Source organism: Phoxinus phoxinus, assembly GCF_949152265.1.
Source record: "Phoxinus phoxinus genome assembly, chromosome: 12".
NCBI classification, from domain to species: Eukaryota; Metazoa; Chordata; class Actinopteri; order Cypriniformes; family Leuciscidae; genus Phoxinus; species Phoxinus phoxinus.
Genome location: NC_136887.1, coordinates 9118287 through 9130808, shown reverse-complemented (window position 1 = coordinate 9130808; position 12522 = coordinate 9118287). Strand labels below are relative to the sequence as shown.

General features: G+C 35.9%; 1 protein-coding gene across 4 annotated transcripts; it reads right to left on the bottom strand.

Moving 5' to 3' along the window:
• Positions 1-1459: 1459 nt before the first annotated feature.
• Positions 1460-12107, bottom strand: rell2 (RELT like 2). Of its 4 annotated transcripts, XM_079630427.1 has the most exons (7): positions 11940-12107; positions 8166-8258; positions 7773-7994; positions 6625-6687; positions 6462-6525; positions 6053-6232; positions 1466-3374 (listed from the first exon to the last, which is right to left on the bottom strand). In XM_079630427.1, exons 3-7 carry the CDS (start codon positions 7963-7965, stop codon positions 2684-2686), a joined length of 1191 nt encoding a protein of 396 aa, XP_079486553.1. In that variant the 5' UTR covers positions 7966-7994; positions 8166-8258; positions 11940-12107; the 3' UTR covers positions 1466-2683. The 4 variants fall into 4 exon arrangements, with proteins under 4 accessions (XP_079486551.1, XP_079486553.1, XP_079486554.1 ...); XM_079630428.1 differs by lacking the exon at positions 8166-8258; XM_079630426.1 differs by lacking the exon at positions 11940-12107 and having other exon boundaries at positions 8166-8288.
• Positions 12108-12522: the final 415 nt, after the last annotated feature.

Genomic DNA, 12522 nt, shown 5'->3' with positions numbered 1-12522 from the left:
AATAGATAAGATAAGACAGTGCTTCTCAATCCTGTCCTGTGGTCCCACCACCACTGCACGTCTTCCTTATTGTTCACACTCAATTTAAATCTTTCCAGAGCGTGGGGCCCAGGAGAGGTTTGAAAAGCACTGTGATAAGATACTACAAGGCTGTTAATCAAATGAACAAAATCAATCACTGCAAAGGGTTACACAGCAGCCGCATATGGAGTGCCATTTAGATGCATTTACACAGATTGTATCATGTATGTGCTTAATGTAGAACAGAGGTGGCACAAATGCACTGCAGTTAAAACCTCAATAATTAGGTGAATTAATTGAATGAATCAAGCTGCTTTTTTAAATTGAATATTGAAATTATAAAAAAAAAAAAAAAAAATTAAATATGAAATAAAAAAGTAGGTGTGTGTAAAAGTAGGTGGTGGCAAGTGACTGCAAGTGTCCGAATATGATTACTTTAGTAGGTGAAAAGCAGTATGTGTGCAGAGTAGATTTCAATTACAATTTTTGAATTCACAGTATTCATCAAACAGGCAAAAACTACACGGATGATCCACTACTGTATCTGATGAACAAATTTACTATCCCATGAAGCCACAAGAGAAGAATTGTGAATGACGGTGAAGCAACGTAACTGCTGCCGTAGGTCACGTGACTGTGACAACAGATGTATTACAGATGTCCCGATCAGGTTTTTTTGCCCTCGAGTCCGAGTCCGAGTCATTTAATTTTGAGTATCTACCGATACCGAGTCCCGATCCGATACTTCTATAATACATTTAAAAAAAAGAATAAAGAAGGGCAAAAAAACAAATCCAGGATGTTCCTTATTTTTTATTTAATTCACCTTATTTTAACATTCAACAACTCTGTTAACAAACAGAGCACTTCTGTGAGGTAGCTTGAACAATCAAGTAATAAATAACATAAATTCTTCACTTTTGGTGATGTCAACAAAGTGATCTCAAGCCGCACGCGTTGCTGTTTCTGTGTGGAGTCAAAACAAAGGGTCTAACTCTGTGCCACCGCATAACTATAGATGTGTTAAAAAATAATGAGAATATATATACATATACATCCGAGTCCTGATCGGGAGGTAACGTCCGATTCCGATCGAGTCTAAAACCACGTGATCAGGCCCGATTTCCGATCACGTGATCGGATCTGGACATCCCTAATTACATCCAAACATTCATTTATAGAATTCACTTTTTTAACGGTCGCAAAGCAAAATTTAAACCAAATGTAATACTTAATATACAGTAAGTGATTTTGGACACGCTGACTTTCTAAATGAGTGAGTTGAGTTATTAATTCAAGTGATTGGTTTCTTAACAGCTGATTCATATAATATTGAAATTATTGTGACATGTATGCAAAATGTGTACAATTCCGATGCATTATTTCTAGGTCATCAAATGTCAGTAAATGTGTAACCATTGAACACTGCAACAGAGCTGGCTGAAACTATTTATTTTAATATTTTATTTACTATTCTCAAAAACATACATGGAAAACATACAACTGACATAAAATAAAAATAAAAATAAACTGAATGGAAACCAAGGAAAAATGTCAAATAAACGGAGTACAGTTGTAGCAAGTTTTGCTTTTTACTGCACAAAGACTGAATGAACATGATTTTTTTTTTTATCATGAGATGAATTTATCAGTCTACCACCAACATACATGTCAAAAACCTTCATATATAGTTCCTATTAACCACAATTAATGCTTGAAGAAGAACTTTTAGTTCCAACTGACAGATAAGCACTTTTTATCTGCCAGTTGGAACACCCCAGGAATTTATGCTAATAACATGTATTTAAATAATGGCATGACAATATCAAACAAAACTAAATATCTATAAAATGATTTTGTTACTAACTTGGCAAAACTTTGGCAAATCAGTGATTACATCATCCTCAAAAGTAAACTGATAAAAATGCCTTTGTGCAGATTAGACTTCTTCACGCTGTATCTCAGGCTCCAAATTAATATGCGCTTCACAGAGAAAAATTGGACCACGTCCACAAGATTGCTGGTGTTTACTGATGATTAGGCTATTATATCATTTGATGAGTTGTAAGTGGTTAACAAGTAACATTTGTCCCTCTTCTGTTCAGTGAAGACTTTTCAAACTTTTAAAACCCAAACATTTCAGCCATATTCACACAATTCCCAGCCCATGACATCAAATGTATTTTGGCATTCAATCTCTGGGAAAACCCACTATTCCACAACTGACGAAGCCATCTGGATGAGCGGTGAAATGTCTTTAATAATCAGCAATGTCCGTATAGTCCTATTAATACATTTCTATTCATGACCTGCATAACTGTCAGTCTTGTATACAAGGACACATGACACAAGTTTAAATAGTTTGTGTAACAATATCCCCCTATAGCACAATTGAGTACAGTGTCATTTTAATATGAGCTGTGATTGCCCAATGAATTAAGCTGCTTTCTAGAGATGCGAAAAGAAAAACAACAAATTGTCGATATATTTTAATAGCCATTGCTTTACGATTAAGCCCATTATATTTATAGATTTGATATGCAATTAATTGAGAACGAGGTGTATTTTTGGTAAAAGCAGTGTTGTTTTTCATGAGTCTCGTTCTTAATAAGCAACTGTCTGATAATTGTATGATGTTATGCTTGTAGGGCTGATGCTGTAATCATATCTGCTGATTGTCTGTTCTCTCCTGACTAACTTGGCCAGTCTTAATGTCCTTGTGTTTCGTCGTATCATCTCCTCTACGGTCCGCAGCGGCTGCAGGTGGGATGACAGTTTCGTCCGTAGTTCGTACCACCAAAAATCGAGAGCAGTCATTAGAACTATCACAAACTATCTCTGTTGTGTTTGTACTTAATTTGTCAAGCGATTTCACATTTAAAGTCGCTTCCTCAGCCTTTTCGTTCTCTAGGCTGGGCTCCTCTAATTTACCACCCGAACCTTCATTTGCATTTTCATCTAAAGCCGTTTCATCAGTGGGAGACGGTGCAACTGAGCTCAAGCCTTCTCCTAGAGACACAGATAACTGATCAGCAGTGGTTGACCCCTCCTTGTCCTCCTCGAACACTTCTGCTCCCCCTTTGGTCTCCACAGGATCAGCACCCTTAAAGAAGCCGAGCAATGTGACACTCTTCTTCCGTTTGCCTACATTTAGGACTTTGCCGTTGGTTGCTCCGCTTTCTTTGAACATATTGCGGATGTTGTATTCCTCCTGAGATTTTTTTGAAGCGTCTTTAAATCCCGTCCTGCTATCAGAGAGCGTTGTGTCATTTGACGTGTTTCCTGGCTTAGAGGCAGAAAGATTGATCGATCCTTGCAGGCTGTTTCTCTTCTCCATGTGGGTGACACGAAATCTGTGAATTTAGGTAAGTATTAGTTGAGTTAGCTTGGCTGTATTCTGTACATTTTGCAAATAGTGCAAATCTTAATTTTCCATCCATTGATAATATTCTACAATACTTATGGTGTAAACCGTACTCGACAGTCAAAAGTCTGGACACACTTGACAATTTATGTTTATAGTTGTCCTAAAATGCTTTTGACCTGAAGGATGATGCTTAAATGCTTCAAAAAGTTTTCGAATTTCTTTACAAAACTGGATCAACATTATCTCATAAAAAATGTTCATATTCATAAAAAAACAAAAAAACATTAAAATGCAATTCATACATTCACTGACTTTAATAAGTTCATTTTGATTTAGTTTTAGTGTATGAAATAAAAAATATCCTGCCCCAATATTATGATAAAGGAAAAATTAGTCTTATTAAAGAGCTAAATTATTTAAAAGAAAACCTTATTAAGTGGTATGATGTATTTAAGGCATCCTTTATTAGTAATAATTATTAATAATAATAAAAAAAAAAAAAAAAAAAAACCTTCTTCTCAAATTCAAAGTCACATGGTGCAATCAACACAAAACAGAAAAAAATAAGAGAACCCAGTGGCGTAGCGTCTGGTTTTAACATGATTTCAACAGAGGGCCCGTTCCCTCACTAACTGTACGTTCACACCGCCGCCGGCGAGAGCGGCAAAATTCGCTCTCGCCGCCCTGCCATCGACGCCGTGAGATTCGGGGACTCTCTGACGCTCTGACGTATATTTTAGAATGCGTGATTTTTTTAAAACTTTATTTAAAGGAGAGAAAATAAGAACTGAACATAAATCAGTATCCTATTTTGTGCATTCTGGCCACACGTAGGGTATAAATTAACATATTAAAATATTTTAAATGTGAAAGTAACAAAACACCAACAATTTCAGACATCTTTTACATTCGTCGTTCTTTTTATTAATGTCCCTGTATGTAAACAGGGACACGTCGTACAATAACGGGAAACCCGCAACAGAAATGATTAACTTTTCCTCCATTTTGCTTAGGAACTAATGTGGTCGGAACCTAAGTTTACAGGATTGTGTTCTCTGTTATCCTCTCAGGCGGAGGACTTCTACATTCCGATTGGTTGCCGCTGGTTGCCGCCGAACCGCGTCATAGCTTATTACCATAAAGTTGACTTGATTTCAACTCTTCTCGCCGCTCTCGCCGTCCAAGACGCGCCGCGCCGCTCTCGCCGGAGCTCGCCGCCGGCTCTCATTGAAAATGAATGACTTTGACTTTGACACTTTGACGCTCTCGCCGCGTGCGAGTGTGAAGTCGCTTAAAATTTTAAATAAATGTATGAGAAGGTGGAGAAGTTCAGGTGGTAAATGTCAGGTATGACTCCCCAAATATATAATTATATATTTATATGTATACATCAAAATATATTGTTAAATAAATACAATTACTTTAGATTCAAAGCAGCTTCACAGTAACAACAGGGTTAATGTTGCAGAATTGATCAGCTATGAAATGACTTTCATTTCAGCTGTAAAGCAGCTCGACCGGAGAGACAATAGTGTCATTATTCAGTTGAAATCCATTCAAATTTTGATCATCATCTGATGTCAGTACAGTCAAATTGATAATATTGCTGGATATTGAATGTCTTTTAAATCCCAACTAAACAAGCCAAAGCCAACATTCGCACGGAACCGTAATTCTATCAAATAATAGAATGGGGAAAAGAAAGAAAAAACCTTGGGAGAAAGGGAAATATGTTGTTACTTTTGCTAACACTGTAGTTTAGGGTCCAGTTCTCACTATTAAGTTGCGTATTAACATGCATATTACTAGGATATTGGCTGTTTATTAGTACTTATAAATCACATATTAATGCTTTATTCTGCATGACCATATTCTACATCCCTTAATCCTACCCAATACCTAAATTTAACATTAATGAGTAGTAATTAGGAGTTTATTGAAGTAAAAGTCGTAGTTACAGTAATAGTACAGTAGTTAGTTAGTTAGTTAGTTAATACTAGTGAGAACTGGACCCTAAACTAAAGTGTGACCTTAATGTTTGAATTTTACTTAAACCATTTGAAATTATATTTAGGCTTGGTTTCACAGAAAGGGCAAGCCAGTATAAGGCCATAGTTCAATTAGGACAAATAAATCACTTTTATAAATGTGCCTTTAAAACATTACTGCTGTGCATCTGGAGACAAAACACTGGCACTGACATATTTTCAGATATGAAAGTTGCTTTCAGTTGCAACAGCTTAAGCCTCGTCTGTGAAACCGGGAGTTAAAGTTTTTCAAAACCATATAAAATATTAATACAACGAGTACATGTATTTTAAATGAAATATTTTAAAGATCTTTATCGCAGATACTCTTATTTTGTCATCCAACTAATATTTAAATTGTTTTAGTCCCAGTGTCCAGCATACATGGGCAGTCCTGTAATGCTGTTTAAACATGTACAAACCACGCACCTCTATAATCTAGTCAAGAATCTTTTCATTTTTAAAGAATCTCAGATATTCAAATGTTTCGATTGTACATTTTTGGTCATGGTCATACTTCCATTTGTGTTATTTCATGTTTTTAAGACTTTAGCATTATTCTAAACGTGGAACAGTAATAAAGAATGAGTGTGTCCATTACTGTAACATTACATAATAACAGAAAACATATCCTCACCTTCCCACAGAAAGCACAGTCTGCTCCGCTAGCCGAGCTTTGCTTCTAGCCACACGGCTTTTGCGTCGTGTTTTTAATAAATGTTCTTGCATACAGTGGACACAAGAGCTGATTTCACCTCCCAGATGAACTGTATGATGGTGAAGGGGAAGACCACTTGCACCATCTTTCTGATGTAACCTGGTTAGAAAAATAAATGTTTTTTCTAAAAGAAACTAAAATATTTGAAAACAAACTGGAAGATCTTAAATAATGTCAATGTAGGCAGTTCACATCATATCATATAACATATTTATACAAAGTTATCTCCTGTTTGAGTCAAATGTGATGTGAAGGTTGGGGTTTATCTATTCAACACACTATAGAACAAAAGAAATGTATAAAAAAATCACAAATGTAATGATAATACCGTGGATCGTGATGTTCACAAACATTCTGCCCAGTAAACATGTCTTTGAAGGCCTCCATATTGGCTGTGACAAAAATAGCAAAACAAGTGGTGGAAATTGTTTAAATAAAGGACCAATACAATAGTAAATACTGCAGAATAGAAAAGAACGAATTGTCTGTACCTTCATTTTCAATGATGCATTTCAGAATTTGTTCCACAGTGTCTTGACTGTCTTCTGATTCATCTGGACAAAAAGAAAACTTTTTCTAAGTTTATGTCATATAAACATAATTATGGTAAATAAATAATGTCATTACAAATTAGATGAATTTTACTGTGATATTTGTTCAGTTTAAAGGGGCTATTTGTAAGAGTTGTCATGTATTAATCGCTTTTTGTATTGCCAATGTGAACTTTGTTACCGTGTCAAAATGTGCTATTTGAGTGGCGAGTATTATATCCTTATATAGTTCATTTTACACTTTAATACAACAATAAAGTGGGTATTATGTGCAATCTTGCTACTCTGTTAGCAATATCTTGTCTTATGGCAGTGTCTATTTAATGCAATTAAACAGTGCAAATGTTGGCAAAGGTCCTTTTTATTAACTTTACCCACTATTTCTCATATAGTCTACATTTAGTGCAACATGTTCCTGCTATTTATTCTTGTGCAACGTATGTACCACTATTTATATAAATAGCATCTACCTTTTTTTACACCACCATGTTTTATTAAAGTGAAATTGTCACCGATGTACTATGTGTCATTTCTTAAGTGGTCCTCTCTCTTTGCACTGCAAGGGCAGACATCTTTTTAAATAAATCTATTAATATAATATTGCAGTTACCCACTGGGTAATGGTTGGCAGAAATGTGTGTGTGTGTGTGTGGGTGGGTCATCTATTGGAAAATAGTGCTTATTTTTGGACCAGATTATACAAGCAAATAATAATAAAAAGAGTGATGGTGAGGGTTTTAGGGATGAGTATTAAGCCAGGAATTTAGAGATAAATAAAACCTCCATGGGATAAAAATACAGAAAATAAAAAAGACAAGAAACTATAAACAGTATGGATTTTGGGTAACACTTTAGTTTAGGGTCAAATTCTCACTATTAACTACCGGTAGTTGCATTTTAGCATTCATATTACATATACATATAATAAGGCATTAATAAGCAGCATAACTATTAATAAGCAGTAATTAGAAGTTTACTGACGAAAAAGTCGTAGTTAATATTAAGAACTGGACCCTAATCTAAAGTGTGACCGTATTTTGTATAAAACATATGCATATTTTTATAAAACAAAGTCTGAAATGACTTGCCATCTTTGTCTGTCCCCAGTTTGTCTTCACAATTTACTTGATCCTCTTCCAGTTCGCAGCGGTAGCCCTTCGTCTTCAATAAGTGACAGATTAAGAAACCCAGAAGGCCAGTGATGAAGAAGAAAAAGACAACGAGGAAGATTATGTATGTTGGAGGGGGATCACCCACATTGGGTGTCTCTTCGTCTGTCATCCCACTGTCTTCTTTGCAAAGGCGGTTGGCTGCAAATTGGACAAAAGGATGGCAGTTACATTTACACAGCAGGTAATGCTCACACAACCTACAACTATTTTCTCTCCAGCATTGAGAAAGTTGTCTTTGTCACGCCATCTGACTCTCTTGGCTCAGAGAGATAATCAGCCGCTCAGGGTATATTTCCTGTTAGCGAGTACCTTTATCTTGCCATCCAGGCGTGTGGCGAGAGGAGCTTGGCCCACACCCTCGGTTTTCACACAGCAACTGATATATGTTGCAACTTCAACAGCCTGCAAAACATTTCTCATTCTGTTGTTTTAACATTCAAGTCAATTTAAATGATTCATGAACGACGATAAAAACCAATGGAACAACTTTTGGAGCGCATTATATTTTCCACCCGGTCACATGTCCATTCACCAAAACAACAGTTTAAATGAGGCAACTGGATTGATATTAGCTTTTCCAGTTTATTCCCATTGCAGTTTCTATGTGATCTCACAAAATTACCCTGCATTGTAATATTCTAGCATGAAAGTCCACCCGTAAACATAAGGGAATCGTACGAAAGTTCATATGAATAAGTCACCTATTCGCCAAAACGTAACGAACTGCCATGAGATTGTGTTGGGGTCTACAAATAACAGGCCTGAGCAACAGTGTAACTGCAACAGCACTGACAGACATTCTTCTGTCATATTGTGTATTTCCTATAATAATGGCTATTGTTATTCCTTGTTCGTCCATTGACAATTGTTACAAATTAAATCAACATAACAAATAAAGCTGCTTAAATGGTTCTAATTCCTTATGGCCACCTGCATTAGAAATGCCCCATCAATCACAATTTTCAAAACTAGGCTCAAAACTCACTTCCCTGTATTTTAACTGTCTTACTTTGATATGTCTGTAACTAACTGTTTTCCTCTTGATCGTAGCTTAAATTACTGAGTGAAAGTGTAATTACTCATTTTATTTTTATTATTTAGTGGCTACTGCGCTATGTACAGCACTTTGGTCAGCGCGAGCTGTGTTTAAATGTGCTATAAAAATACATTTTACTTACTAATTCAGTCAGATTTACTGAGTGCCTGCTTCAAGCCTGACAGACCTCTTTTTACCCCTTTATTTTATGTTTCTACATTATGGCTACATTGCAAAAGATAAGATAACAGAGATAACATTGTTAATAACACAAAGAGAAGGGAATGATACGAGACTCGGAACTGGCACATCTATGTGGCAAAAAGGTACATTAACCAGTTTAGTGCTAACCGTGCGGGTAAAACGCAACTCAAGCATTTCTAAAAGGCTTTGTTTATCAGCCCCAAAGTGGAAAATTTAACTAAATAGGTAAAAAAGAGAAAAGAAATCGGCCGTATTCTTTTTCAGATTGCCGAAAGCTACTGAAAATAGAAGATAATAGATCACTGCAATTTGCAGAAAAGCCAGAATCCAGTTGTGTCACTTTCAGCGACTGTAATGAAGCGCTTGACAAAGGAGATATTCAAAATAAATATTTAATCCAAGAATCAAAACTATAAACAGGAGAACTCAGAGGAAACAGAACCATGAACACACTGACTTCAAACAACAACACAGAAAAACAGATCAAAAACAAACTCAAAATGTGACAGTACACCCCCCTCCCTGGAAGAGTGTCCTCGTGCCGTAATAAGTCCACCAGGGGCTGGAGCTCGGCGTTCTGGTGTAGAAGCCGGAAGCGCTGCACTGTGCTTACAGAAATATTTGTTTTTGGGTAAACTAACCCTTTAAAGGGGGTCAATCCTTTAAATACAATATAGTTATATTTTTTAAATGTCCTGGCTAATCCAAGCTTTAGTGAATGGCTGGTAAAAATTTGAAGCCCAAAAAAAGTGTATCCAAAATACCCCACACGGCACAGAGGGTTAATAAAGGCCTTCCGAAGAGAGGCCATGGGTTTTTGTGAGAAAAATACCCATATTTATAACTTTATAATCTAAAATAACTAGCTTCCGCCACATGACTGTATGCATATGCAAGTCAAATTGCGCCACAAGAGTAACCCATGCCGCATGTATGACGTAGGATGTAAGCTTAGACGCCTCTCGTGTCTCCTCTTTGATCCCATGAAATATTGTTGGTTGCAAATGTAATTTTAGCATTTTTGCTCACCTCATATGTGGTGCATAAACAAGGCAGTTTTAGTTTACAGCACAGTAATACAGTATATTGCAGACCTAAATGGACTTATACTTATAACTTATAAAGGGTTTTGTTCTTTTGGTAAAAACTTTATTTTTTCATGGTAAGGATGACTTTTGCATGGAATTGGCCTTATCATATAACGTGAAGACGAAAGTCTTATGGGTTTGGAACAACATTAGCGTGAGTAATTAATGACAGCATTTTCAGTTTTGTATAAACTATCCCTTTAAGCACGTAATTATTTGTTTTACTCTAGTTCTAGTTTCTAGCGCCAGCCACGTCGTTGCCACTCAGTCCTAAGAGGGCATGTTCTGGCGGGAAAGTGATGTCAGTGCATAACCTCTATTAATGACTTTAGCATCAGGTAAATAAAATATAACGTTATACCAGTAACCAACTAGTCTGGCTCAAAGTCATTCTTTGGAAATTGCTGAATTAGTCATGACATTGGATTAACTTACAAAGCGTGGCCACTATTCAATACAGAGGGAAGCTAAGCATGAGAGAGCTACTCTGCAGTGTGACTCAGCATTCTCATGACCTCCACATCCAAACACACACTGATGACACTGCATCAGTGAAACCTGATCTATTTATGTAGCCTCTATACCCAACTGTAATTCAAATGTATTCAAATGCAATGCATTCAGTCCTTTCACACTGGTTTACTAAGAACATCTGTAAACAAAATATGTACATATCCTGCCAACATTAATCTAATTGATCAAAAATATTGTTTAACATAAGACAACTGCTCAGCTACTGATGGCAAAACGTACTGTAGGCTACTTATCATATGCATGCAACAACAAGAATATAACATTTTTATATTCATGAAATGCATGGTAATGAAAATAGAGCAGAGACACTCTATAAACCTGCAAACATGAAGAATTCAACTTTATGATCAACTACTGAATGAACTTATGAACAATTCAAATAGGCTACTGTATGTAAGAGAAGAGTCTGAACTAAACTTGTACAGCCAATAAATGTCCATATTTACATTCTCATGCAATTTATTATAATACTATCTATTAAACTGTACATCTGTATTCAGTTATATAATAAAACAGACAAAAGGAGAATAGCCTATTATTAATGCACTCAGGTAATACTTTAAGGAAACTATGTGCAACGTCTTGAGCTCGTTGTCAAAGCTTTCTAGATGCGCAGAGGAGGATCCCGCAGATCAGATACTTTGACTATCAGGAAACTATCGTTATTTTGAGGATCAAACCAAATGGGTTGCTCGATTCACTGCAAGTAGTGAATATACTGACAACGACTGTCAAATGCGTCATTGTCATAACCATTCTGTTTATTATTATTTTGATTAATGTTATTATTATTAATAGTTACCACGTTTTTTTTTTTTTTTTTTTTTTTTTTTGCTGCCCTATAGGCCTACGCGCATTTTCGAAGATGCGTGCCACGTCAAAAATAGTTCAGACAGAGTCTCGGGAGCTTTGATTTCTGTTACATTCCGTTGTCTTTATCTATTAGACGCATAGACACGGGTCCCCTGTGAACGGACGCTCACGCGCTCGGGTAAACACCTTAATAAAAGAAATGCGGCTTTTTTGATTAATTTTTTCCCTGATTACTAAACAGATTATTGTCGCGTGAATTCAATGTGTCAAAAAATATCTTCTATTAAGCCTATATATTTCTTAACAACCTTCAAAACTGAGAAAATCAGAGACCACATGACATAGGCTACCGTTAAAATCGCGATATTTTCGAAGCAAGGACATTATACTCAGGTAGCAGGTACTCACCAACGGGATGCGCTTATGATGCCTCCAGCATGACACTGAAGCTGAAACAGCAGCATCTGGACTCAAGAGCTGCAGTCCGCTACATATTTAAAGGAAGACGACACGTGAAATGCTCTCTATTCAGCTCTCTGGAACAGGTCTTTAACTTTTGCAAGGGATTATTACATTAAAGGGATACTCCACCCAAAAATTGAAAATTATTTGATCATTTTCTTACCCTCATGCCGTCCCAGATATATGACTTTATTTCTTCAGATGAACACGAATATTTTTATTTTTTTTATTTTTAGAAAATAGTTCGTCTCTGCGTCAAAAGCTATCTATCTATCTATCTATCTATCTATCTATCTATCTATCTATCTATCTATCTATCTATCTATCTATCTATCTATCTATCTATCTATCTATCTATCTATCTATCTATCTAGTAAAATAAGCTTAAAATGCAAAATAACAAGCTCAATTTAGGACAGTAAGAGTAATTTTCAAGCAGAAAGTAACAAAACATTTGAAGTTTAAAAAAGTTGTAATTTCTGTATAGCCTACAGTAAAACAGCTTGGGAATTTTAAATACAATTATAAA